Source organism: Phoenix dactylifera, chromosome 6 (genome assembly GCF_051530095.1).
Source record: "Phoenix dactylifera cultivar Ajwa chromosome 6, Ajwa_hap1_PhDact_Kaust_v1.1, whole genome shotgun sequence".
Classification (NCBI taxonomy): domain Eukaryota; kingdom Viridiplantae; phylum Streptophyta; class Magnoliopsida; order Arecales; family Arecaceae; genus Phoenix; species Phoenix dactylifera.
The window spans coordinates 29,546,011-29,573,739 of record NC_143195.1 but is presented as its reverse complement, the minus strand read 5'-3'; the positions used below and the strand labels follow the sequence as shown (position 1 = coordinate 29,573,739).

At 36.5% G+C, this 27,729-nt stretch overlaps 1 protein-coding gene across 1 annotated transcript; it reads right to left on the bottom strand.

Moving 5' to 3' along the window:
- Positions 1–662: 662 nt before the first annotated feature.
- LOC103702805 (V-type proton ATPase subunit a3-like) lies at positions 663–26,473 on the bottom strand. Its single transcript, XM_008785372.6, has 18 exons — positions 25,739–26,473; positions 21,663–21,707; positions 19,323–19,445; positions 19,114–19,221; positions 16,769–16,879; positions 16,517–16,690; positions 15,892–16,029; positions 11,718–11,825; positions 11,406–11,513; positions 11,141–11,289; positions 8,822–8,975; positions 3,672–3,832; positions 3,383–3,589; positions 2,114–2,297; positions 1,952–2,035; positions 1,678–1,871; positions 1,235–1,294; positions 663–1,151 (listed from the first exon to the last, which is right to left on the bottom strand). Exons 1-18 carry the CDS (start codon positions 26,171–26,173, stop codon positions 947–949), a joined length of 2,748 nt encoding a protein of 915 aa, XP_008783594.3. The 5' UTR covers positions 26,174–26,473; the 3' UTR covers positions 663–946.
- Positions 26,474–27,729: the final 1,256 nt, after the last annotated feature.

Here is a 27,729-nt window from a genome sequence, read left to right as displayed (position 1 = left end):
CCCCCCCCCCCCCCCCCCGGGGGGGAATCAGACCTCAATAAAAAATATAATGGAGTAATTAAGCGACCACTGAATAAAGATAAAAGGACTTCTGTCGTACATCTAATTATCGATTTTAACCTTTTACTTGCATGATCAAGATTCCATCAATTTCAGAAGTATGTGCATTTATCACCAGCCACCAAAAGACGATCATAATACCTTACCGCTACAAAATTATAACCCCTTGCTTTTATTATAGCTCTCCATTGCAAGCCAACTGAAGCAAGCAATTAGCTGCATGTGACTCTAGGGCTGTGCTTGAATTGGTAATCGGGTTTATCAGGATAAGAAAAACTTATCTGGGTGGTTGAGTTTACACCAGGTTTAGCAGGTTCAAACCTTATCCTCTGTTTCGAAAAACATGCTATATTTCCCCAGTCGCTGATTATACTTGCCGCGTTATTGTGTTTGGATGCTAACCGGGAATAACAACTGTTGTTTGGACGTTCCTCGCAAACAAGTGGAGGAAAAAAGGTGATATAATAAAATCGGGCAAATTTGCCCACACAATCCCAATTATTCTATAACATAATAATATATTGTATAATATAAACAACATGATAATAATAGCTTATGGAAGGTTATGACAAAAATTTACTTGTTACCACCGACAAGTATAATAAGGCAAAGACCTAGAGCATTTATTATCACCATTTGAATTGCCTTCTAGTCCTCAATCAAGAATAAATAGCATACTAGGGCAACCCAAATGAACAACCTGTCCACACAATAAACTAATTTTGCTTGGCCATATGTTCACTTGGCCTTCCTCCTCCGAATGAAAAAGGAGAAAAGAATGGTATGGTATTTTTTTTTCCCCATTTACAACGAAGGCTAGCAATTCATTCAAGCTGCCGCAGGCCATCCACCTGCCACATGTGAATTAGAATCAAGAATACCATCCTTAGTCTTCATCCTCACCAAGCAATGCAAATGAAAATGGCGAGAACTTATATCCATCTCCCTCATAGAACTTGTTTTGAAATTCCACCCAGTGAAGCCTCAAGGCATGCAAGAATGCACTTAGCGTTTCCATCACAAGCAGAACACCAATGGTCGCAAAGATGAATACAATGATGCCAACGATGAGAATGATGATATTGTTGAACCTGATGCACAACCAGTCATTCACCTTCAGCATACAGAAAAATTCCTTATCTAACAAATAAATTGCAAAACAGAGACTACTTACCCCCAAGCAAGAAGAAGGACCTTCTCATAAAATACGCTTGACAACTCTGAATGAGCAAGACTGCAGACATTGAACCGAACAGTGTCAGTAGCTACCAGAGCATCAGGATCAGACAAGCTGGACTAATGCTTAAGATATGAAACATTCTTACACATTTAATTTCGGTTTGGCAGTTAACACAACTAAATCAATACAGAAATATGCAACAATGTGAACTTGCATAAGAAATATGGACTTCAAGGATCAGTTGCTGAACAACTGCTTTCATATCCGGACAACATGGCACATCAATCATCTTAAATAATGCCTTTAATAATAACCAAGGCCACTGCATGTTCCTTGACTCGATAAATGGACTGGTGCAGTAAGCCATTCTTTAATCTTATAATATATAAGCATAATCCATTATCAACGACTATAATTTACCAAGATGGAAGGAGTACCTGAGAGCCCATAGACGAAGATATGAAGCAGTATTGGAGACTGCTCCAAGGACAAATTCTATTGTATGTATGAGTTGGTGAACAAAAACTTCACTAAATTCGAACTCCTCATGTCCATGTGAACTGTGATCTTGCTCCAGCTCAAGAGATTCTTCAGTGTTCTGTAGCAAGGCGTATGATTGACCTTGGTGTCTCTGAAGCAATAAGCATGCACATAAATTAGCACAAGGTTATACAGAGGTCTATGAGAAAAGCAAGCAAGATAGGGACATACTTCTTGGTGTTGCTTCTTCAAGAGAATGGGCTTTGGAAGTAGCATCCAGGGAACAGAAATGAGGGCCAGCAAAAGTAACACAAGCTGGTAATGATGACAGACTGAGTGACATTCGTGTTGTATTGGTAAAGAACAATATGGTAGGGATGTAAACACACAAACCTGAAGTGTTTTCTGGCCAGGAAATAGCTGGTTTTCACCGAGATCATCTGTTGGGCTGAGGAACATGTATATCATTACATGGTACAGATCTGCTTTGGATCCAGTGCACCATTTCACAATGATGAGGAGTGACAGGTAACCAAACAGACTATTTAAGAAGATCAACTGCGGAACAAATTGGTACCTGCAACAGAAAACATATGCACAATCACCAAAATTTCCAGTTGTTAGTAACTAGAAAATACATATTTATGCATGGATGCTATTGATCATTGATAAGCACAATAATCCTTATGCAATGCATGTTAATGGATTTTGTGATCAGGATCAACCATAACTTGATATTCATGACAAAATCTACACTTGGTGGATCAGCAGGACACTTCTATAATACCCTAGATTTTTGGGAATAGGGAACTATTTGGAGCTCTACATATTATGCTCAAAAGTTTCTTGACAGGTAACTGGTAAAAATGCCTCGCAGATCCTATTAAAATATAAACTTCTCTGAGTTCTCTCTTAGTAATGGGAGTAGCAAAGACACAAACAAAAGCATGCCATCATATCCTTGATCTAGAGATGTTACTAATACTATGTAAACTGTTGACTGGTTTCAGAATACCAATAACTATAGTCAAAGTTTATCGTTGTTGGCTGGTTTCTAAACCAGAATACCAAAGCTTATATTATAACCATTATTTTAACAATAACCATAGTCTATTATACATAATGTCTAGGTATATGCCAAGAAATCATCTATCCTCCCTTCTTTGTGCATACACACAGTCAGACACATGCATGCCACATAAACAATGCAAAGTGTCTACTAGTTCAAGTCATTCTGAGAGGCATTGAAGTTACTACCAGTCACAAATGATTACATACTTCCACAAAATGCACATGCCAAGTTTGAGGTTCAATGTGTTGCCACTTTCCAACAATATTAAGATTAAGTGCAAGGTCTCCAAGAAAATAGATGGCTGATGAGGATGAAAATTTCAACATTGGCAGGAATTAAAATTGTTGGCTGTTGCATATTCAATTATCTTAAGATATACTAATCTCCAGCAAGTTCCATACTATCATTTTGGTCCGCAAGATAGCATATCAATATTAGCATAAAAATGACTAAATAAGCATAGAATGTGAGGCTCTAAATATGCTACATGATCACCAAAGTACTGTCACCACTAAGGAGCATATGTGAGCATTAAGCAACAATTGTATTAGATTCTGCATGAGATATCTATGTAAGCAAGATCAAATTACCAGATATTCAAATTATTCCTAAAGAACTTCGCGTTGAAGTAACTCAACACAATGCCAAGGTTCATTTGTGCTACCCCAAGAAGGATAGACAGCTTCATCTTCAATGAGTTGAGAAATGGCAACTCACTTCGGCTACCATGCCACTTCGGATCCACACCAAATGGATAGGTCGATCTCACCTTAATCAAGCCCTCTGAAGTAGCATCTCTATAATGGAGCAAAATTAAAAAAAGTAAAGAAGTCTTGTAATAAACAGTGAAAACTTTCAAGATGCAAACTTTTTCTCTACCTGCAGGAAGGATCACGGCATGCATAGGCAGATTTACCAAAAAGCTCAAATGGGACAGAAAAAAACTCATTATAGATTAATCCTGTGTAAATTGAAAACATTGCCATCATCATAAGCACATAGCGGCCACCAAAAGTCATTTCCGTTATGTCTCCGAGCTTCTGTTAAGACCAAAACAATTCAATGAGATTGAACTTGCAGAAGTACAAAATCATGACAAAGCAAAAGTGAACCAAAAGCAAAGGAGAATTACAAAAATGTTCTATGCTCAAGGGCATGATAAGAATTTTCACAACACATCAAAGATATGACTATAGGCCCAACATGCAAACAAGTTTCCTGAATTCATTTTCCATCTAAAAGGAATGGTGATCCATGTTCTTAGGAGCTAGATAAGCTAGAATTTTATTCATTGGAATCAATCACCTGAAACAGTACTGTGGGTTATCCCTTACAGATGGCTACTATTACATGCCTCAGCTTCCTCTAGATAGTATTTCAAGAATTGAAGTTCGACATTCTAAAGGCCACCACAGTTACATTGAGATGCAGAATCCACAGAGAACCAGTGATGTTGATATAGCTAGTTTCCTTTGTTACACGAAAATGTTGTGCTGTTCAGATTAATGTTTAGGCAAATTGCACCACAAAGCAGTGTGCACCGCACATATGCCCAGTAGTTGTGTCAGAAGACAAAGGACAATTGAAGCTCATATCATGCAATGGGGAAGGCAGGCTATTTGTGATCTGTGGTGCGTGAATGTGCCATTCACTTATCACATAATCCAGCATTCCACCTGAAGTGATATGACAGCCATTATGTGCAAGTTATTTTCAATGCATCTACAGGTCAAAATACTATCACTGACGGAAAGCTTAGTTACTTTCAAAGGAGGCACGTTGCATAGCATATCCTTTTGTTCTTTTTCATTCTTGCACTAATGCTTTTTTAATCCTCTTCTTTAATCATTTTCCTTCATTCATGTATAGAATAAAGAGGTTTATAGAAGAACAAAGACCTTCCCCCTAAGTTTATGACAGAGCATAAGGGGTTTGAGTCACGATCAACAGTGAAGGTGGATAATATTTATAGTTTGGAATATCTAATACTAGTTGTTTGTAGCCCATGATGTATTAATGCATAACTGACATCATATCAAGTTTTCTAGGCTGTTTGTTGATTCCTTTTATATGTGCTTCTCTGAGTTTCTTATGAAGCAACAATGTTGCTGTCCGATTGTGTTTTGGCTCACTCCAAGGCTTCTGTCTGATGCTGTACCCCAAAAAAAAGGCTTCTGTATGATGATTACAGATCCACATTTGCACTCACATATGCAGATGCATCATGGTGATTACACCTTATTGGTGTTGTGCTGCATAGTACGGAACCAAATGCCTATGCAGGTCCAAGTAACTTGCCTATGCAGCTCAAGCACATATGAATTCGGAGGATGCTTGCTTTTTGTCAGGTAACTCTTATCGAAAAAGGCAATTGACTTTTGAGTGCCTCTTCAAAGATGGGTAACTTAAAGACTATCTATCTGGTTTAACAAATATGTAGTTGAAATTTAGTTATCGGTCATGCATCCATGTTGCTTGTTTTCTTATTGTTCATCATTTCATAATTTGTAGATTTCTCCATCGCCTGAAGCTTGAGGAATACTTTGTAAAGAAATATTTCTATATTTTTAGGTGAGCATGTCCTGCTGTAATCAAATAAGATTCAAAATGAGTATAACAGTGTATATTCAAATTTTTAATGAATTTTTAAATCTTTCCGTTTTACTTTTATCTATTTTATGAATTGTATTTTTCCATAGTACCTTTAAAATACAACTGCAGAGGAACCCGCTTATGCAGCCACTTACAACATATGTGATATGCTATATATCAACTGCCTGTGCATCATAGCTGCCTTATAAAACCTTGATCCATAATTTGCATCATGGATGTGGCAAACAGGTATAATTAAGCAAGAGTTGACTGATCAAGCTCAGCTTGAAATTCTGAGCCTGAAACTCTAAATTAAGCTTGGTGTGCTTCCTATTCCATTGAGCTTGACAAAGCCTACTTTTGAGCCAAGCTGAATGCAAGCCATCTTTAAATAGCTTGATACCCTTAACTGAGCCAAGCTCAAATAAGCTTGAAACTCAAGGCCTTGTTTAAGCACCTTTAATTAAGGCGAAGGTCAGCTACGAGCGGATTGGGTCAGGATTTTTGAATATAAGTGCCAGACAGAAGGTTTCAACCCTTGCCCTTCTCTCATTTCACTCACCTTCTTTGCCTCTTTCGACATGCACCAGACATTTTCTAATGAAGAGATTTCTTCAGTCATTCTGTCACTTCTTTCTTGTTCTTCTACTGGATCCATCCCTATTCTTTTCCTCAGTTCAGCAAGCAGATCTTATCTAATATTCATCTCAAAATCTATCCACAAGCATAGTGACTCTAACAAATCCTTGGCATCACGGTGGCGCTGGAGGGAGGAGATAATGGCAACTCAATATTTCAAGACCTATCAACCATTCTCAGGATCAGGAGTACAGTGAGTTGATAGTTGTGCTTTCAGGTATTTATCCTTTAAGAATAGCTGATAAGCATTTGTGGAAGCATACAAAGGATAATTGCTACACTGTTTCCTCACACTGCTTAATAAACCAGGAGAGATTACTATATCCCTACTATAAAAGCATTATGGAAGACAGCAGAGCTGCAGAAGTTGAGGGTCTTCATGTGGCTGGCTCTCAGAAGTAAATTGCACATAAAAGATCTTCTGTCAAGGAAAGGGAAGCAACAACATCAGGGTTGTTTCCTTTATGAAGCTAACTATGAATCTATCAACCATATTTTCCTTCACTGCCATTTTGTGAAGGGATAAAGGGCCATCCTGCAACTCTTCTTTCTCCGTGGACATGCTGGAGAAAGAAAATTTTCCTATGGATATCAGAAAGGCATGGGATCAGATCACCCTTGCTGTGCAATGGGAGGTTTGGAGGGAAAGAAACAGTAGAGGTTTTCTCAAAAGAAAGACCTCATGGCCATCTGCCACCTCAGCAGTATTGAGAATCTTCAATTCGTGGTGCAATGTTTGCACAAGAGAGAATACTGAGTCCCAAGCTATTGTCCTCAATAGACTCAACTATCTTCATGTTTCCTAAGGTTCTGCTGTACTAGTCACTGCATTGGATCTTGGCCTCTGGCCTCTTGTATTTCAATTAATTATTTTAATAACATCTGGTGGGGCAAGCGCAATCTTTCCCCTCCATTCTTCTCAGAAAAGAGTCTCACAAATCCTTACTCTTAGAACCCTAAAGTGAATATTGAAACTCTTTACTAGTATTACTGCAAATAAAATTTATATTCAGCCCTTAAAGTCCAATAACTCTTCTAAACTAAACCAAATCTTGACTCTGTCCAAGATCTATCAATATGCAGGGTTTAGCTAAATAGGTACCAATTTCTGACCACCATTTTACAATATTTCTGAATCCTGACACTAGGGTTCATAGCAACAAAGCTCAGAACTATAATATTTATTGCAAAAAAAAAAACTTCCAGGGTGGATTATAGGTAAGAGCCATACATACACAGGGCAGCATCTGTCCATTATATCAGCTTTTAACTATAAAATTGCCTAAACCTTTCCTCAATTAAAGTAAAACACCAACTTGATTTTTCCATCAAGAAAAATGTATCCAAAATCATAAAGAATCACTGTTCACTACCTTAACAGGTTTAACTCAAATTCTAATGAAAAATCCTTGGTAAAATGTGAAAACCAACAAATCTTCTCTCATCTATATTGGGTTTCTTACAGGATTAAGCATGAACCATAAAGTTGAAATGCTCTATAGTCAGCTTCCTACCTAACATTGACACTCTAATTTGGGAAACAATTCTTGGTTAAGGCATCTTGCAAAGCAAGAGGCTAGCGTGGAATGCTAAAAGGTATTTTTGTAGGTAAAGAGAATTGCCTTCTTGTTTCCATTGTTTAAGCACATGCAACTGAGGAACAACCCTTCAAGGTTCCTCTATACTCATCAGAGTCAAAATCTAAATGGAAAGAAGGGAATGTCTGATACAAAAAACTGCATGAATTTCTTAAGCACTAATTTTAGGATAAAGAGCCAAAAAGATTTTACTTCCTCAGTAAGTCCTAAACACCAATCTGACACTATTAAATAATAATAGAGAAAAAATATGTTGGTTACATGATGTAGCCCTCATTATTCCCTTAGTTTAAAGAAACACAGTCCAGTAATTGGCTTATATCCCTCAACAAATCCTTCATTGTTCTTTCTCATAATCTCTAGGATTTGATGACAAAGACCCTCCAACAAATTTAACTGCACCTCTAAGCTTAATGCTTTCTATGTAAGTTTGCACACCTCGTATGCATTTATATGTCTTTGCCAACTTCTAATTCATTATATATAGGCTTAAACATCCTTTTTGTGGCAGAATCTTCAGGTGGAGCAACCAAGCAAAATTTTCAAAGATTTGTAAGTCTTCTTCATAAGGCAGAAAATTTTTGTTCATCTTCATAATGTTTTTCCTGGATGCAGAATAATTCGAGATTCTGTTTCAAGGATGAGACCAAGCTTCATTAGACTCATTTCAGTAATGCAATTTATTCTTCACATTGGCCTAATATATTAGCCTAAGACAACATCTACCATATGCAATATGGCAGCATCGCATGTAGAATAAAAATGGATGGTTTTAGATAATCTAGCAAGACTTTGTAGCAACAATATAACAGACTTAATAATTTTACATTATTGTTTTATTCATGAGTGTATTTATCACAACAATAATCCAAATTCATAGTCGTAAATATTCGGGTTGCTTTTGTCTCCATGTTATTGAGGTGTTTTTTTCTTGGCATCTCCTTAGATATGATATGCAACTCATTTAGAAATTTGTCTATAATGATCATGACATATTTAACCAGTCAGAAAGTATAATCATATGCAGCATTGAATATAGAAAACTTCTATGTTATTTAGAGTAGCAACTTCAAGAAGAAACGAAATTTACAAGAAAAAGTTAAACGATACAAACTTCATTGCTACCAAGAACGATCAGCATTCACGGCTATAAAGAATTGAAGCATATACAGTGAAAGACAGAGGCCCTCAAGAGCTGACCTGGGAAGATAGTTTCTTTTCTCGGAATATGAAATACAAAGTTGCCAGTAACAAGCAAATACCATGACCCCAATCACCAAACATGACTGCAAATAAGAAAGGAAATGTAATGATAGTGTAAACACCAGGATTTGCTTCCTGATATTTGGCAACCCTGCAATAAGCATAAGCCACAATATTAGGTAGATTCTCCTGGAAATTGACAAAACAAGTCCCCATCTTCAAGGCGATTAACATTCCAATGTATCAGATATTTAAAAAAAACAAATTAAAGGTGAGACACATGATTGTTTTAGTACTGTATATTAGCATGTCAATTTATTGATGGCCTATGCATACATTTACATAATCTAAATAAACAAAAAGATGCAGTAGATAATCACAGTTTAGAATTGCCATCCTTGACAGAAATAGATGATTCACACGAAATGAATGCTTCACGAAACAATGTTGTCATCCAGCAGCCACTAAATGTTTGTTTTATATGTGTGTGGATGTACGTTTTAGACTTTTAGCCAAAATGATTCACAGAAGACTGTTCCCTTTTCACAATGAACAGATAATTCAGTAACAAAAACTTCTCCAAGAAATAACCTCTAAAAATCATGTTGAAAAAGTAAATTATAGCAGGCATGTTATAAAAATAGGCAAGATCGACCAAAAAAACCTAAATAACAAAATTTCTAGATCACATTTCCAATTACATGCCAATAATAGGAATTTTAGCTTTACTGCATAATGCAATTTGGAGCTTCACAAAATATGATTAAGCTTTTAAAACAAAAGGAGTAAATTACAGATTATGGGTGAAGAATAACAAGAAGGCAAGACGTGGTGGCATTGTTACGAACAAAGCTTGGGGATGTTCCCTACAAAGAGCTTTTTTGACCACTATATACAGAATATTAATCATGACAATTATGCAAATGTTATCTTTACAGACCTTTTAGCAACATAAAGTGACATGAGAGGCACAGATACAGAAAAAGAGAAGTTCTAAAATGACGCCAATAGGGAAATACAATGTTCATTGTTCCCCAAAATGCATTGGCAATGCAAGGAATCTAGTAAGAGAGGTTTTGAGATGACTAAACAAGGATAAAAAAATTGAGCTTGATTTCTTACAAAGTAAGAACATTTTTAGAAGCAGCTTAGATTAGCCTCAGTGGCGACAAACTATATGAGCCCTAGCCTAAACCAATAGGTATTGCAATATTAGTGGTGGTTTGCTATTCACAAGGGGAAGAGCCTCTATCGTCGCTTACCATGGCTTCAAAAACCACCGAAATGGGACGATACAACCAGTACCACTATTCCAATGCGAGACCAACACCAGTATGTATACCAATATGTACCAGACGTGCCAGTCTATAGCAATCCATATCGGTGCATACCGGTCCATATCGATACATACTAACAATACTGTGCCGGTCCGTACCAATGGTTTTTCAATTTTTTAGAATTTATAAGTTTCGGTATGTACTGTCTATACTTGTATCACACTCATACCATTCCGTTCCAACAGAAAAACTAAATGGGGTTCAGTAAAGGTATTTAAAACCTTGTTGCTTACAAATGTAAAACAATTAGCAATACACTACAACCAATTCTTGAGCTCAATTTGCTATATTCGACACACTTTTGCAGCGTATACATGACCCTCTTCATTATTATATGAATATAACCATGCTTTGTAGTGTATACACTTTTGCAGCATATCCATGATTTTGCTTTGTATAGTCTCTTTCTTAACCATCATAACCATGTCTATGCTAAACAATTTACTCATATAATGGTATCCTAAAACCATTACTTGGTTCAGCAAGAGAACAAAGTATAAAAATTTATTATTCAGGAAATTATTTTCTGGCAGTATCTCCAGATGTCACATTTATAACTCACGAAGCTATTATGTTAAAAGTTGAATCATCATTTTTTTCCATTCTTTAGATCAGAAAGTTTGATTTTGACTAATATCAAGTTGACATCAATGTAGCAGAAATGTTTACTGCAATGTTCTCTTCAGCATTTATTGCAATATATTATCTATATACTAGTATTTACTCTCTTCTGAATTATCTCCTCTTTTGTATAGGGGCCAAAATATTAAAAAACAGATTAATATTAAGTACACAAACAGCAAAACTAGAGCCAATTTAAATTTTGCAGCTTAATTTAAGTTTCTAAATGGATTACCTTTTTTATACTGTCAAGCACTCTAATACCTTCACATAGCACATGTGTATTATAAGAATAGCTCAGTTTTCATGCATGACCATGTAAAAGATAAAAATTTCCTGTTAAGCCCATTCAACTTACCCATAAGCATCAACAATTTCCTGGAAAGCTAAAGTAAATTTGTTTGTCTGGAAATATGTCGGTGGAGATTCTTTCGTATGGAGAATCTGAAAAATAGAGCCAACTTGGGAGTTGCTATCATAGGTAGCCCGCTTCAATGCATCTTGAACCTGGAAAGGTGAGCTCAATAGAGTGCTTATGGGCCATTGATACAGAACACTACGATAACAGAAAATTTGTACCAAGCAAGACCTCACAACATTAAAAAATAGTTAAAAAGAGATACCTGATTAGTTGCAAAAACAGGGCTCCAGCCCTCGGCAACCACACATTTCTTTGTCACATCAAGGCTGAGCATGTTTAGAGTGTGGTATATAGATTTCTCTCTCCTTACCTGGAAAATTTAAGCTTTGGTGAAATTCAAGAAATCATAGAACATGTCTATGCTGACATGCTACTGACCAAATGTTTTTGAGTAGCAACAGAAAAATGTAAAAATAAATGAATAAAAGCCCATGATAACTTCAAAGGAAACAGGATATATGATTTCTAAGTGATTTTAACACAAAAACACAAATAAAAAAAGAATCAAACTTACCATTTGATTCCACTGCTCAAACTGATAGCCTATATTTTTAAGCATATTATCACGTTGAATTAATCCGATATCTATTGTGGTCTTCAGCTCTGAGATTTTCCCTGACACCTAAAAATCCAGTAGCTCCAAACTTCAGATAAAACTATACATGGTTCTAACAGCTAGAAATTGAGAACAAAAAAACGAGTCCCATCACACGTCAATCATTAAACAAAAGTATAAAACTCACTTGTCATATAATTAGATAATACTATCCAGATAATTTTAACTAATACTAAAAAGATATCTACTATCCACATGAGGATAGAAAGTAGAAGTAACAAGACAAGTTTGCTAATTAAAGAGAGAAAAATAAAATAGAAGCAAGCTGAAGTATCTAACAGACCTAAAGATGAAAATAGGGCAACAAGCAATATCTTTAACTCAGCAATTATTGTTCACCATTGAAATGCCTAAGAAGATGCAAGAGTGCATAAACATCATCATGGAACATAATGCTTTTTGATACTGTCAAACAAAAATAATCATGTATGAAGTTCAAAACCATGCAAAAAGTTGTACAGATCCATAGAGCACTGATATTACCCTGCCATACTGCATAGTTTACATGCCTAGCAGCCTTAGCATTCAACTAAGAATCCTATAAAAATGGACAGATAGCATTCTTTTTCGACTTATTGCAGACCGAGGGGCAAAATTTTCAGCAGTATCAATGGAAAAATTGCTATCATATTTACCAGTGTGGAGGACTTGCTTTTGAGCTTGAGTGGGCGAACATAGACTCTAGTAAAATTGCAAATCATAGAATTATTGTATATCTAACAGTACCATTTTGTGCTTCCATTCATCAATTTCCAAGGCAAACAAAGAAACAATGCTTCTCAATCGACGCTTAGTTACTTCAACAAACAGATCTTGGATTAACTTCTAAAAATTTGAAGAATATTTTTGTACCTCTATACAATCTGAGTCCATATTAATATCTAAGATCAACAGATTATTCATCAGCCCCAGAAACGTAATATTAAATTTGAAACTTGAGGAGCCAAGTTGGAAAGAAGCGTTCAAAACCCTCAGGCCATAAACCCAGACAAGGCAACATGTTTTGGCCATGCATCAACTTCTATGGCAAATAACAAAACAAGATCTCTAACGGATGCTTAGTTACTTTGACAGACAGAAACTGATTAACTTCTGAAATTTAAAGAATACTTTTTGAACTTTATAAAATCTGAATCCATATTAAGATCAAAATACATGGGTTCTTAGTCAACTCCAAAAATATAGTATTAACTTTGAAAATTTAAGAGCGATCTGGAAAGCAAATTTTCTAAAACATTAGCTTGCTTCATGGTCGGTACAGCATGATGGCGACCGAACCGGGCAGTTTGGTCCAGCAAAACACATGACATGCAATTATCAAACCTGAGGAGGAGCTTTGGTCAAAAAACTTTGAATTTTACAACACATTTCAAACACTAAGCACTTGTTTGGTTTGCGGGAAAAGGATGAAAAGTGTGGTCAACGGAAAAACAAAGAAATACCTCTTGTTTGGTTGGAGTTTTCAAAGGAGAGAGATGAAAAAGCAACATTCCCATGGGAATAAGATTTCTATGTTTCATGGGAAAGAAAAACCCATGAAAGATATAGAAAAACTACTTTCCCGCTTTTTAGAAATTTGGGGTCTCTTTTTTTTCCAAAAGTACCCTTAAGCCATCAAAATCCATGGGTAACGTCTTTCTCTTTATTAAGAGTATAATAGGTATTTCATACAACTTTCTCAGAAAAGTAGATGCTCAGCCAAACATAAGCCACTCTGAGATGTGCCACTTTCTCACGATCAACTAAACATGCTAAAATCATTTTCCCAGGCATCATATTCTCATAAATCAACTAAGAATTTTTTTTTTCGCGAAACAAACGAGTCCTAAGATATTCAAAAAGAACAAAAGCCAAAACTATAAATCTTTTAAGTATCTAAAAAATTATGACTAAGACACCACCATACAAGCAAGAATGCAAATGGGTCAAGTTGGCCCACTACGGCAACAGGCCAACTACAAAGTGAGTCAATTTTCTGCTAGAAGAATGACAACCTGGTTATATTTCTTAAAGCCAGAAGAACTAATTCAGGTATAGTCTGGGTCCATCTCATTCCCAACCAACCCAAAACTGATCCGGAGTCATGGTTGGAGAATATTTGAGCTGGTAAATACACCCCCTTCAATAGGTAGTCATCATAATAGGTGCATCAGCAACACTGCCTTAAAAGAATTGGAGCAGATATAAACATGGAAACATAACACTAGCAACAAATCTAAAAGGCTGATGATTCTCATATATGGAAAACATGAAATGACCATGATTTCATGCTACACATTGTCCTTTTGAAAAAGAATCTAACTCAGTAACTTTCACATCCACTGGACAATTGAATATCATACTTGAACCCTTCGAAAAACCAATCAATGCTCACAAAATTTAACGATCCTCCAACAATATGATGATAAATGAACGAAAGGCAGCAGTGGACTGTATCCTACAGAGATTATTTCCCTTAGATGGTCGGGCCTTCCACAGTGCCTCCAGAAACCTTCACAATGGTCTCAAGATTGCAATCTCAAGCCCTAAGACCAGAACACCTGGAACAGAGGTTGTAGTAGCAAAGCACAACTTCAATACAAACAAGTAGGTGCAGATGTAATGGTCCACACACCCCATGATCAAGGCAACATCCAATAGGTGCACCCCAAAAAGCAAATCTAAGATAAATGGTTGAACATTCATTGTGGTGCACAGGGAAAAGAATCCCTTTGGTGGAGTTGCACGGAATATACCTCATCATAATATTTGGGCAGGGGAAATCCCTTTTGTATTCTTACATCTATGAGTAACTATTCTTAAGCCATCTCTTTTATTTTTGGTCACCGGAGGATGCAGAGTGCTAGGTTAGCCATAAGGTTTGAGTCATAGTTCGTAGCTAGTCCAAGTTAAGCTTAGGGACAAGCTTCTGTGCACTGGTAGCAAACTGAGAAGGAACATTGTTTAATGGATGTAATAATATCTTAAATAAGAATGCATCTAGAGTGACAAACTTTCAAGGTTTCAAGGACATTTAAAAATTCTGCAAGTTATTTAAAATAGAATAAGTTTTGCTTTTTCTATTATTCTTCTCTCTTTTCTTTTATTTTTTTCTTTCCTTTTTCTCTCTAAATGCCCCATAACAATGCACACCATCTAACATGGTTGCAACAATATCATGTATAATAAACCAAGCATATCATAATTTTCCAAAATCAGATGCAGTCGTTGCTCCGAACTTAAGTTCATCATCGCCAGTCACGCCACAAACATAAGAAAATGATAATACAGCAAGCGAACAACTAAAATGCAACACAAAGGGGAAACGTGAATAATATCTCAACCAAATTCCAGGCTCAAAAAATTGGTTGTGGGTCAAGCAAGATTCCAATGTGGACCCTGGTTTGCCAAATTGAACCAATAAGAAATCCGATACTTAACTATGTTGTGAAAGAACTCTGAAAAGGTGAGTGCCTTGCAGTATGAATCATATCATGGCCTTAAAGTTGGCAAAATCATTTGTCGTACCGACCATACTGTACCATACCGGTAGACGGTACGAGGGGCATACCGAGTGTTAGTATGTCGAATTGGCCCAGTACCGGGGTAACAGAATGGTACCAGTATAGGGTCCGGTACTGAGACAGTAAACCTTACTTGGCAACAAGCAGTCAGATAGAAGAAAGTACGGACACCAAAAACAAACTTGCCAAATAAGTTGATCATCAAAATATCATTAAAAAGTTGCACACATACAGGTAAACCAGACTTTAGGAAAGGAAAACAATGAAGTGCAGATAAAACTCAAATCCAGTATTATTTCAGGATAATTGAAGGGCAAAATTGGTTATGGTACATAAACCATTCACATCAGTAAATGTTTTTACGGAAAAAATATATTTTTTATGGTACTTAGAAAACACGTCTACGATACTGAACTTTCTATTAGAGAAGAAAAATTCTATAAAATTAGAATGTTGTCGGGTCCAAGATTAACATCACAGAAACACAGACGTAAATGTTGACGTGTTTTAACTGATAATTACAACTGCCACAAGGATTAAACTAGAATAGTGAAAAAGGGTGCACAAACCTCATCAATCATCTGCATTTGTTTGCCCACATCCTCTGTCAATGGATAACGATTGGCACCAAAAGCTTCACAAATCTTTAGAATCTTGGTCTTTGCTCTTTCCCCAGAGTAGAAGACTACAAAGACATTTTTGGCAACCTGTAGATAAACATAAACAACAGGATAAGCGGATAGGCATGTATGGAAGAAACCATGCATTAGTTCACAGCTTCACATTTACCAATCAACAATGAGCATGCACAGACACAAATTCATGGCTACTATTTGAATCAAAAAATTAGTCATCAATGAGTATTTATGTTTAAAACATAATCAGAACTCTACCTAAGACCAAATAAAGAACAAGCATGTATAAACCAGAACAGGTAAAAACACTCTTGGCACTATTAGTTTCTTCTTGGTGCCAAGTACACTCTATTGACAACATGATAGCAAGATGCCTACAACTTCTTACACAGACACATGCAACTCAGAACGAGGCATGCATGTGAGTGGATTCAAATACTGGAAACATAAAATCATAAGCATAATGGGACGTAAATAATGTTTAATTAGAAGACAATGTGCAGGCTAGGTGCTTAGTTTCATGACTTCTAGCACAGTTTTGCATGTAAAAAGAGTAAACCTTTTCTCCTGAAACTGGGTCAGTGACTGGATCATCAACTGCAACTTGTTTGAGGTACATGTTTCCTCTGGTAGCACGGAATAAAATTCTTTCAAAAGCCATCGACTTTTCTTTGGGTACAAGGCCACTGACAAACCCAAGCTTTACTTGCTTTGATGGATCTGCCAAAATTTCCTGAAGAAGAATATGTTAGAATTATTATTCGGAAAAAAATGAAAAAAGAAAGTGCGTGGAGTATGTCTGTAATTATACTTGCTCCAACAACAAAGGACTGTCAAGAGAACCATCAAAAACTTGATGTGCTTCAATCTCTCTCTGTTGGGCTATAGCACTACTTTGAACTGAGTAGAAAAATTCACCAGCCTGAAATAAGACAGAAAATGCATCCATAGTTTAAAGACGAGAAACTTTAAGTTACAATATCTAAAATTTCCCTGAAGCATCTTCACAATGTAGAATTTTTTAAGAATAAGATCTTAAGGCTATGAAAACAGGATTCCGTGCCACATAACAGAAACCCTCTTATCTTCAGAAACTTCACAATGTACAGATCAAATTCCAGAAAGATAAAACCCTGGATTGAGCATCATTACTTTATCACTTAATCATACATAAATAATATGAGATTCTTCACTAACAAGTTACAAAGACTACTGCAGATCTGTAATGATCAACTGATCTATGTCCAGAAAATCAAAATAATTTTACATCTTCCAAATATTTAAATAAAGCACATAGATCTCATGCAATTTCTCAATTCTACAAATCAAAGAGCTAAAACATCAGGCTTATAAACCAAACGATCATGTTTCAATAAGAAAGAGAAAAACTCTTGGAACCATGAGATTAAATTCACTTTAGCATTTATTCAAAAGGTACATGAATGCCAATATCAAATAGCTTCTTCCACTTCAGAGACATCAATTTCTCAAAATTAAGTGCGAAGGAATTGAATAATTGCTCAAGGTTGATCTGTTTCTCCCATGTTGGATTTCAAATTCTGCATCCCACAATAACAAGGAATTAGAATCTCTAAAGGCACACAACAAAACCCAAAGTCACTGAATAGTTTGCGGCCTTGTCAACCATAACTACATCCCATACTGTGTTCAGATGCATTTTGAAATTCTTTGACCTTTTATATTTGTCGCAGAAAGGAAACAACTCTAGCTGACAAATCATCAACTTCTTCAAGGAGTGAGACTTCAAACCCCAGTAATATTAGAATTGAACATAAGTGGGGTCCATAACTGCAAATGTCAACTTACAAGTGCAAGGATGTAGGCTTTGCCAAATGATCCAGAAAAGAGAATAGTAATAGACCAAATCTTTAGCATATGTTCAGTATATGCTTAATAATAAATCAAGGACAAATAATAACAATAATTAAACCTGGCGCAAGATGTATCGGCATCATAAAGGACATTATACACAAACTTAACCTTTCTCCTGAATTTGATCATTTATCATTTAAAAATAGAATAATATTGCAATGAGATTAAAGAAAAGGGGTTGAAAAGGATCTGCAATATTTACTTAGTAGTACACTGAGTTAAAATTATAACTAAACAGATCAGGAGGATGTAGTCTGCAGACTCGGTGATGCAATCCTGTCAAGGATTAAAAAACACATGATCTATCTCCACATGCATGCAAGTACATAAACACACATCTAAACATCTATAAATACAGATAGACATAGATTGGCATGTTCGTGTAGATATACATATGCATCAAATATGTATAATTTATATTCATGGATTCAAAAACTGCTACAACAGGAGAGTATTGTCAATACCATGCCATTTCAAACCAAAACCAGCATCCATGCAGGTGCCAGGATATCGAAACAATCCGTACCGATATGTCCTGGACATACCACTGCATACCGACAGAACACCATTCTAGTGGGTATCGATAATTTTTTAGTTTCCGTAGCATACCGGTACCACATCGTTCAGATGTAGAGACAGTAAAAGGTTCAGTATCGGCATTTTAAACCTTGTTTATATTTATAGATGGTAACAAGCACAAGTTGTGACCAATTTACCATGATAAATTAGTCTCATTTAAAGAATGTGTTCAGGTAAGGCTGAACTAGTTTCAATTGATACAAGCTGAAACATATGGTGGCCCATTTAGGTTTAGAATTACAAATAACTGAAGTATTCTGGACTTATGTTCTGTTTTGAGCAAAATAGTGGAAAACACATTGTTTAACAACCATATGAGAACTAAAATTATTATGTATTCTCAGGCTTAAATGTAAAATAGAATGATGAATCAATTAAAAGATAAAATCATGGAAATAATATTGATTTAGATATAATAGAAAAGACATTTTTTTCCTTCTCTTTTACTTTTTGTGCAAATGATGAGCCACATAAAGACTAGCAATGAAATAGAATTACAAGAAAAATATGCAAGTCAAGATAAGCTACTGTTAGCGCCATAAGATGTCCCAAGGTAGCAAATCTAGTATCTTGACTTGAATAAGCATTAAACTCAACACATATTACCATATTGCCACATTATAATGAATGTTCGAGCTTTGTTTGTGTGCATTATAATATTCTACGAGTGAAAGAAATGTATACCTTCTGAAGGACAAGTTTATATTCCAATAGCTCATTATAAGTGCGTTGCAACTTTTCACTATTTGTATTAACTTCGATCAGCTCGGCTTCAAGCTCTCCAAGTTTTATCTATGTCAACACATCAAAGCTTAAAGTAAGCCTTAAGTCTTGGACATTACATATATAGGCATGGTGGTATGTCAATTAGCTAGCAAAAAAGAAAAAAATACCTCCAAGTCATCAAGATCGATATGAGTCTGTGTCAAAGACATTGCTGAAGGTGATATACCTGCCTTTGTCATTTGCTCCCTAAAAAATCTTAACTTACGTGCCATTTCTCCACATCTTTTTATCTGCAATCAGTTTAAATTTAGTATTACAAAGTACACAATATTAACTAAGCCATACTATTACAGATATAACTATCAATTTCAACATGCAGAAGAAAAACCTTTACGCAATGAAATGAATTACGTGTCTAAATTGTAGAATGACCAAACACAAAATGCTTATGGGAAATTATAACACTAACAGGAAATTATGATAGCCAATCGTCAACCAGGAAAGAATGGAGCAGGGAAAACCATAAGCTACTGACTGGTAATGTAACTATAGAGAAAAAATCAACTTCTTTTTTGTAGATTGATAAGTAGCCTACAAGATAGATTCATGTCCAGGGATGATACCATTGCTATAATTATTACCAGAAAATTCTAAGTTGTGAAACTAGGGATGTGTCAAATTTGAAGAATGTCCAGACTTAAAAGACTTTCACAGGCAGGCAGCACATTTAACATAAAAAGTTGTTTTGTCTATAGGAAATACAAAAAGCACTACCTGAGCACAATTTATCTTCTAAAGAAAACGAAAAATTCCTCTACTATTATAACAAAATCCAGCTGATGGGCCCCATGCATCACCACCTCCTACCTTTCATCACCATCCTTATGTATTTCATCCTCCCAGGTTTTCTCCCTGAGTCTGCACACCTCATTCACCTTTAACATATACGCCGCTTTATAATAGAGAAATACATGCCACCAAGTTCACTCTTGGCACTCTTGGATGAATAAACAAGAGAAAGAAACAAATGAAGATAAAAAGGGAGTATATTTACAAAACATCCAATAAATACTCTCTTCCCTTTGGTAAACCGCATGCGTCACACATGCAAAATACAGGGCAACCAAAGAACATCTTTTCTCATACTCTTGGAGAAAACTATCCATCTCTTCTTTTAATTCCCACTCCATCCATTTGTCTCTAATTCTCCATGGTCCACTAACTTCACTATCGATTTTGTAAGGAAGTCAAACATGCCCAATTGACAAGCCTATGTAAGCTCAAAAAAGGAAGAGAGATCCCAAAAATAATATGCAACTATGTTGTATGAAAGAAATTTCTGAAAAAAAATATACTAAAGAATAAAGTATCCCTTGAGAGGAATGAATCACCAACACAATCCAAAAGGCACAAAATTAATCACTATGAAACTTGTACATTATGGTTATGGTTAAGAACAAGTGGATTGTTTGCTCTCATGACCCCAGAGCTCTAGATGATCAAGTCCTTTCTAGAACGGAAGGCCAGCAGATAGGCCCATCATTTACTCAAATCTCAGATCTAAGTATATAAAGATAGATACAAAACCAACATACAATTAGAGTGACTTGTTTAAGCAGAGGTGCATCTGGAGTATCATATGATCTTTGCATCATTTACGACAAAAAAAAGAAACCTAATTCCAGCCATGATTAACAGATCAATTCTCAATAGATCACATCCCATGCATTAACAACAATGATCTAATCAAATAATTGCAAAATAGAATGAACCCAAAAGAGGACAAAATCCTCAAATAACAACAATGGAAGTTGTGATAAATTAAGTAACAATAGACTCTGCTAACAATGGATGTTAAATTAATGAAAATAACTGCTGAATTATTTTAAAAACCTAACAAGGCCTGTTTGCTATGATTTTCTTTTACTTCTTTACTTTCATTTCTTTTGAATTAGAAGATCTATAAACAAAATACAGAACACAAGGTATATTTGTTATTTTTATGATCTAAAAGCCAAAAAAATTACAGTAATACCAAGGTCTCAAGCCATAGCCGGAGGCTCAGGAATATAAAGCAAATAACATGCAACAGTGATACACAACTAATTGGGTGTACAACTACTTTGACACGGGTCATGAAGCTGACATTTTTTCTCTGGGAGAAAAAAAAGAAAAGAAAACTGCAATCTAGGTTATTTCATTTTATTTTGCAAACGTTAGGGCAAATTGAAAAGGACTTCACAGTATCAAAACACATATTATAGAGCTAAGATCAAAATGATATATAGCAAATTAGAAATGAGATAACCGAAGTCTGCAAGGACTTCAGCATCATGCATAAGTAGTAATTGGAAAGCACATCTAAGCCAACCATGGTTGACAATTGTATAAACTGGCATAAATTTCCAGATGACCAGCATCTTCAAGAAGATTCACATGGAAGTATATTCTGAAAGACACAATACTGATGTAGATTAAGTAAATGCAAAGAAAGAAAACAAAAGTACCTGGTTAGCATATGTCCGCTGGAAAGGACTCTTATCTGCATTAAGCTGTAATAATTGCCATATTAGATCAAAAGTAAAACATTCTGCATATGATTAGCAAATCAAACTCAAAAACTATTCAAGCATTCCATGCTATGTCATGTCAGTTATAGAGTTTAAATCACAAAATTTAAATCCTGTGCTGACTTCAGGGTTTTGTTGGTAAAACCAAAACAAGAACCATGTTGACTATGCTTCAAAACTTAAGATTAGCATAATATGTCACTTACTTTAAAACGATAAAGAAAAATTAATAATAATCTAAAAAGAACCACTAGAATCATATAGATAATCACATGAAGCGCATAACTCACATTTCATATTAAGCTAAAAATTTATCATATTGCTCGAAGGCTTAAACTTTTCAGATTTTCTATGTGTCCAACTCAGATCAGCATTTTTAATCCATTTCAAGCATTATATCTCAATCTAACATGGAGTAGGATTTTTGCCATACTAAACCTGAGAAACAAGCTTCTTTAATCATCAATAATACCCTTGCCATGGGAATAAGTGAAACAAATCTCTGATACAACAGAAATTACAGAAAATCTGTTTACCACTACACTAATTGCTCAAATAGTTGAACAAATGGTTCAAGGAATGGAAAGCATGCAAATGAGAACTATAGAAAGAAGAAAAAACTTTATGAAGATAAGTTGGCATTTTGGAGGAATCCATTTCTCAAATTCTTAACCACATTACAGCAAAAAGAAATACAAAAATTAATATTATATAAACAGAAATATGTTCATAAAAAACACTGTTGAAGGCCTTACAGCTATTATTGATTCTTTATAAGCTCAACCAAGACAGAAGTAGCAATGATGACAAAAGATGGCATCAACCAGAACTAATGTTCTTAATTCGATCTTCTGGACGTCATAAGTTTAGTACAATATTGTACAAAAGCACAACTGTATCATGGTTTTCTCATTAAATGCTTGATAGCAATCAAAAACAATCCCATTATGGAATGGACAAATGAGTTATGATAATCATCAAGATGACAATCTCTTCGGGGAAATATGGTGAGATAAATGGAGAAAGAACCTTAAATTGGCTTTATGCTGCTCAAGTAGCAACCTAGAACAAGGTAACAATGTTCATTTAGAGAAAAGGATAAAGCCCAAGTCCAGGGTCGGATCACCTTCCTATCACCAATAAGAAGGGAAGCCACCAAGTATAACTATACTACAGCAAGGACAACACTCTGTTGTTTTTTCTACTCTATAGTGTGATGTCAGAAACAGTTGATGTAAGGTTACAAGATTGTCATGCGAGTTCTCAAAGACTCAATTGGTTATACTATTATCCACAGACAACGCCTTTATAAATGGAGAATTAGACTTGTTGGCCTGGTGAAATTGATCTCAACAAGATACAGCAAGAGTAGATGTGTTGCTCTATCAATGATGAAAACTCAAAATTACAAATGAAGCACTGCAGGATACGGGTTGTAGGGAAAAATCAGTGAGATGAAGTTTTAGAATGTTTAAAAGGTCAGCAACAGATTAAAATGATGAATGTTGTTATAGCAAATAATTTTAACGATCAACATGCACCAGCAAGGTTTAACAGGGGAAAAAATCCTTCCATAGTTGTGAGTCACCCCTATCCTATTAAAGGAAATATAATACATTTCTATAGTGTGTCTCTTTATAACCAGTAAGAAGAAAAAATTATCAGCCTTTAGGCCCTTCACCAATTATAAGGAAGCACTTATCATAAAATATGAAAAAACTTTTTTGGTGTGAACATCAATATTACGTTAGCATCATTAGCTTATTAGGAGAACTTTTATACAAGAGGTAGCTTATCGAATCAGAATTATTTTAGGTTGTAGGCATTGCCGCAAATTTTGATACAAGGGGAGCAGGGTTGTTCACTCTAAAGAGAAAAACTGGTGTGAATAGCTCTTCAGAGGATTTGCCAAGACAAAAATAGGAATGATGTTGTTGCAGGTGCTTGAGGGCAAAAAGGATATTTTTAGTTTATCATTTTGCAGGCTTCTAGTTGGTGATGGGATCAATTAGTTAATACCCTGAAAACAAACACAAAGTAGCAAAACAGATGGTCAAGGGGAATGTGACTAGAAAATAGAGATATTAAATTAAGAATATGGAAGAAAAATTCATAGACCAATCTATATCATGATGCCCTCATCTAAGAGAATATGGAGCTTTTACCATACAAATTAAATGCTAGAGTTTTACTAATCATCATAATAACCATAATTAGGAGGGCAAGATAGATGCAGAGGAACATGGAATCAAGTTTCGATAGTTCTCAAATAGCAAACTTAGATAAAAATACAAATAAGAAAACAAAAGACTATAAGCCCTAATCATCTTTACGAAGCAAGAAAAGTAAATAAGAATATGTGCATATGAGAGATTTATATAGAATAATGCCAACAACAACAACATGAAAGTTGTAAAGTAGAAAATAGTACTGTCACTAGTAGGATAATTGAACATCAATGCAGCTCTAACCCTTCTTATAGGTACAATTCAACCTGATTTATGACCATGATTTCTGCATCCTGGTTAATTTTTCCCACTATCTTTTGCAGTATATTGGCTTTTTTTAACTCAGGTTCCTATTCAACCCTCTTAAGTAAGTTAGCTGCCTAGGATGTGACACTATTGAAAGGAAACAACCACACAAAAAAGAAACAACACCAAGCTAATGTCAATCCACCAGATATTCTCTAATAGACTGCATGCCATCAGAGGATTGGCATCGGGTTCAGAGCTGGTTTTGAAAGTTCTCAAGACTTCATGGTCATGAATCAAACCATAAATTCAGATGATACAACCACAAGGTTGATGAACAACCACATGATCTTATAGGTGCAAATTGGGATCTCCAAAAGATGATCCACTAAAACAGACCACAAGGTATAAATTGAAGACTAATATCCAAAAGAACCTGCAGATGGATTCCTTGAAAGTAATTGTTCTGTTGCCAAAAGGGATAAAAGAAAAAAGAATAAAAAGAAAAAACAAAGATGGAAGCAGATTAGCAAATGTTTTGAGGTTGCACCTTGATGGGTAGCGTTCCTGTTGAAATTATCCAACACTCCATAAGATGCATACTTACAAGTCATAACAAACTAAAGTTTCCCATTCTGATTATATCATCAATCATAAACAATTTCTTAATAGCAATCACAGGTAAACATTCTATGATACCAATGTAAACCCTTTGATCAGTTAGTATCAGTGGTATTGATGATCACATGGGTTCAGGAAAAACCAAAAAGGAGTTCCGGCGATCTTCATGTGCAACAGTTTTAAGCAATCAGGAGCCTAAAAACTGACAATAATGAACACCTCATAACCCTAAACCCTTACCCCGTTCCCAGAAAAGTTTGACATGTCATCCTTGTCAAACCGATTATCCAATAAAATCAGATAGAGTGTCCTGCACAACCATCTGAGTGAAATCTGACATCCATCATTGAAAATATAAGCTCTTATAATCAAAGGAAGAATTACTTAAAATTAAAATTCACAAAAGGCTATTTGATGCTAGCCATTCTATATCCTGTTCCTTTTTTTAATAACTTGGATTGGGCCTTTGGACGATTCTTTTCCTTGAAGAAAAAAGGCAACTTGAGCTGGGGAAAGGAAAATAAAGTCCAACTATTATATCACCTACACGATGTACATGCTCCATGGCATGGTTATCAAAATTGAAACTGCCAAGATAATTGCGAAAGCATTTAAACTTTATTTTTTATTATTAAAAAGTTTTCAAATAAGAAATGATTACGAACCATAAAAAAGATGCATTAAATCAGAAAGAGGAGATGTCACATGTTCTTATCAATCAGAAAATGGAAGCAGCACATAGAAATCCAACCACGCAAACGAGATATTATTTTTACAAAATAAAAAAAAAAAACCTTGCCATCAGATCCACGCTAGGGTTTCATCACGGCAATAATTGCAGCAACAATTTAAGTTCACAAAGTTCAACGAGACATAGAGATGAAATCAAGAATTGAGGAGAATAGGAAGGAATCGTACGTCTTTGAATTGGAGAAGGCCGAGGTCGCCGAGGTAGGAGACGGTGAGGTGAGCGGACTCGATGGGGATGATGATCTGTACCAGCTGCATCGGCTCCGAGCGCAACAGATCCATCGGGGGGCAGCACCCATGCCCCCGCCCGCCGCCACGGCTGTGGTAATCCCCCATCCCCTCTTCTCTTTCTCCTCCTCCTCTTGCTCTCTCTCGATCAAATCTCCTTCTTGGTCTCTCTCTCTCTCTCTCTCTCTCTCTCTCCCCGCCTCTGGAACCCCCTTTCAGGCAAACCCCGATGGGTATATATTTCCTGAGGATGAGAAGCCAAACCCTCGCACCGGCTCGATCCCCGCCTGGATCGATCGGTCGGTCGGGATCGCGGGATCGTCTCCGGGCTTCCTTCCTCGCCAAAGAAGGGAAAACGGGATTCCCAAATATCATATGCACGCCCCTGTGACAACCCACGGTCTAACAAATAATCGTTACTACAATCCGCCTTCATCACGTGAGTGGTGGTCCCACGTACCACGGTCGGTGTGAGTGAAGTTATATACGTCGCGCCGTGTGTCGTTGCATTCTTTCCCCCGATTAATGCATCTTATTATCTTGATAATTTTGGGTAGTTGATAAAGCTACACCTTTAAAAAAAACTGCACTTCTTTCTGGATCCCTCCAGGGCGGACGACTCGTGGACGGAAGAGAGACATCAGTGAGAGCGCTACTCTACGCGCTCAGCTTTCTCGCGTGGCGTCAAGGTCGAGATAAATGGGAAAAAGATGCGCGAGGCATACCGCGAGTCTGTGTCTTGGTTATTAGTAATTTATTTCAATTTGGTTCCGCGACATGTAGCTCATTTTGTTAGTTTTTAATAAAATAAAATATATCCTGTAGTGCAGTATGACCCAAAAAAAAGAAATATTTTTTAAAGCAAAATTAGAAGAAAAATATTGACCATCCCTTTTCTTATGGACGGGCGTGATCACATGGCTTTATCTTGGGGGACAACTGGCTTTATCGATTATTACATGTACGCTATGGTTAAAGGAAACCACCGCATAACTTTCACATTATCGCATGCTCTAACTTTTCTCCAACAATCTCTCTATTTTCATCTCTCATTGCTACTAGTCATTTCCATCCTGCTCTCAACAAAATTTTGTTCCATCTCTCTCCATTTATCAATCCTGCTGTGGTTCAAACCTGGCCCAAGGGTGACCATATCGAAGGAGCCGAGGGAGTTGCCGAAAGGTTGAAGAAGAAGGTGAGCTACCTCCCGCGCGGCGGTATGCCTGCACAAAGCTTTACCGAGTTACTGGTGGTTCCGGTGAGGGCCCTCCGGCGCTCAAGTTAGAGTAGAGCTTAGTTATAGTCCCTGTAAAGGTGTCCAGGTGGCGAAGGTATGACCCGTTCTCATCATAAGAGGGGATGGCTTTAAACCAGATAGTGCGTAGTTAGAGCTTGCTTGAGGTGCACGGTGCAGTCCGTTCTTGCGAACTATAAGGCATTGATAGTTGTAGCAGAGTATGGCTAAAGTAGCATGGCGTTGTCCTTGACTGTCGTTGGCCAGCAAGCGAAGCGTGGCGCGGAGACTCTGTAATGTACGGCCATGTAGGTGGGCATGGGCGAGGCTGAGCTTCATGAGGGGTTGCGTCATTTATTCGGCGAGGTCGGCCTCACTTCCTTGATTTCGAGGTTTGTTCGGTAGGGCATCCCGAGTTTAAGGGTCGGGGCGTGTTGTTAGATGAGGCGCATCAAACTTGGCCGGGACGTATCGTCGAATATTAAGGGCGCCCCGAGCTCGGGTCGGGGTGTATTGGTGAGTATAAAAGGCGCCCCGAGCTCGGTCGGGCCGCGTCGGCGAATATAGGGGCACCCCGAGCTCGGATCAGTGTGTCGGCGAATAGTCCTACAATCGAAGGAGCTCTTTAGCTTGCAACTGACTCTGCAGGGCATTCCGAGCTCGAGTTCGGGACGTCATTATAGGCATTGGAAGATGT

Bases quoted from the DNA above. Each gene is read 5' to 3' on its own strand.
- LOC103702805 (XM_008785372.6), bottom strand. From the start codon at position 26,173: ATGATATTTGGGAATCCCGTTTTCCCTTCTTTGGCGAGGAAGGAAGCC. The intron at 19,222-19,322 runs GTATTTTTTTCT...GTGTTGACATAG, and splicing joins TCGATCTTGATGACTTGGAG to ATAAAACTTGGAGAGCTTGA. The intron at 1,295-1,677 runs GTACTCCTTCCA...CAATGTCTGCAG, and splicing joins CTTCGTCTATGGGCTCTCAG to TCTTGCTCATTCAGAGTTGT.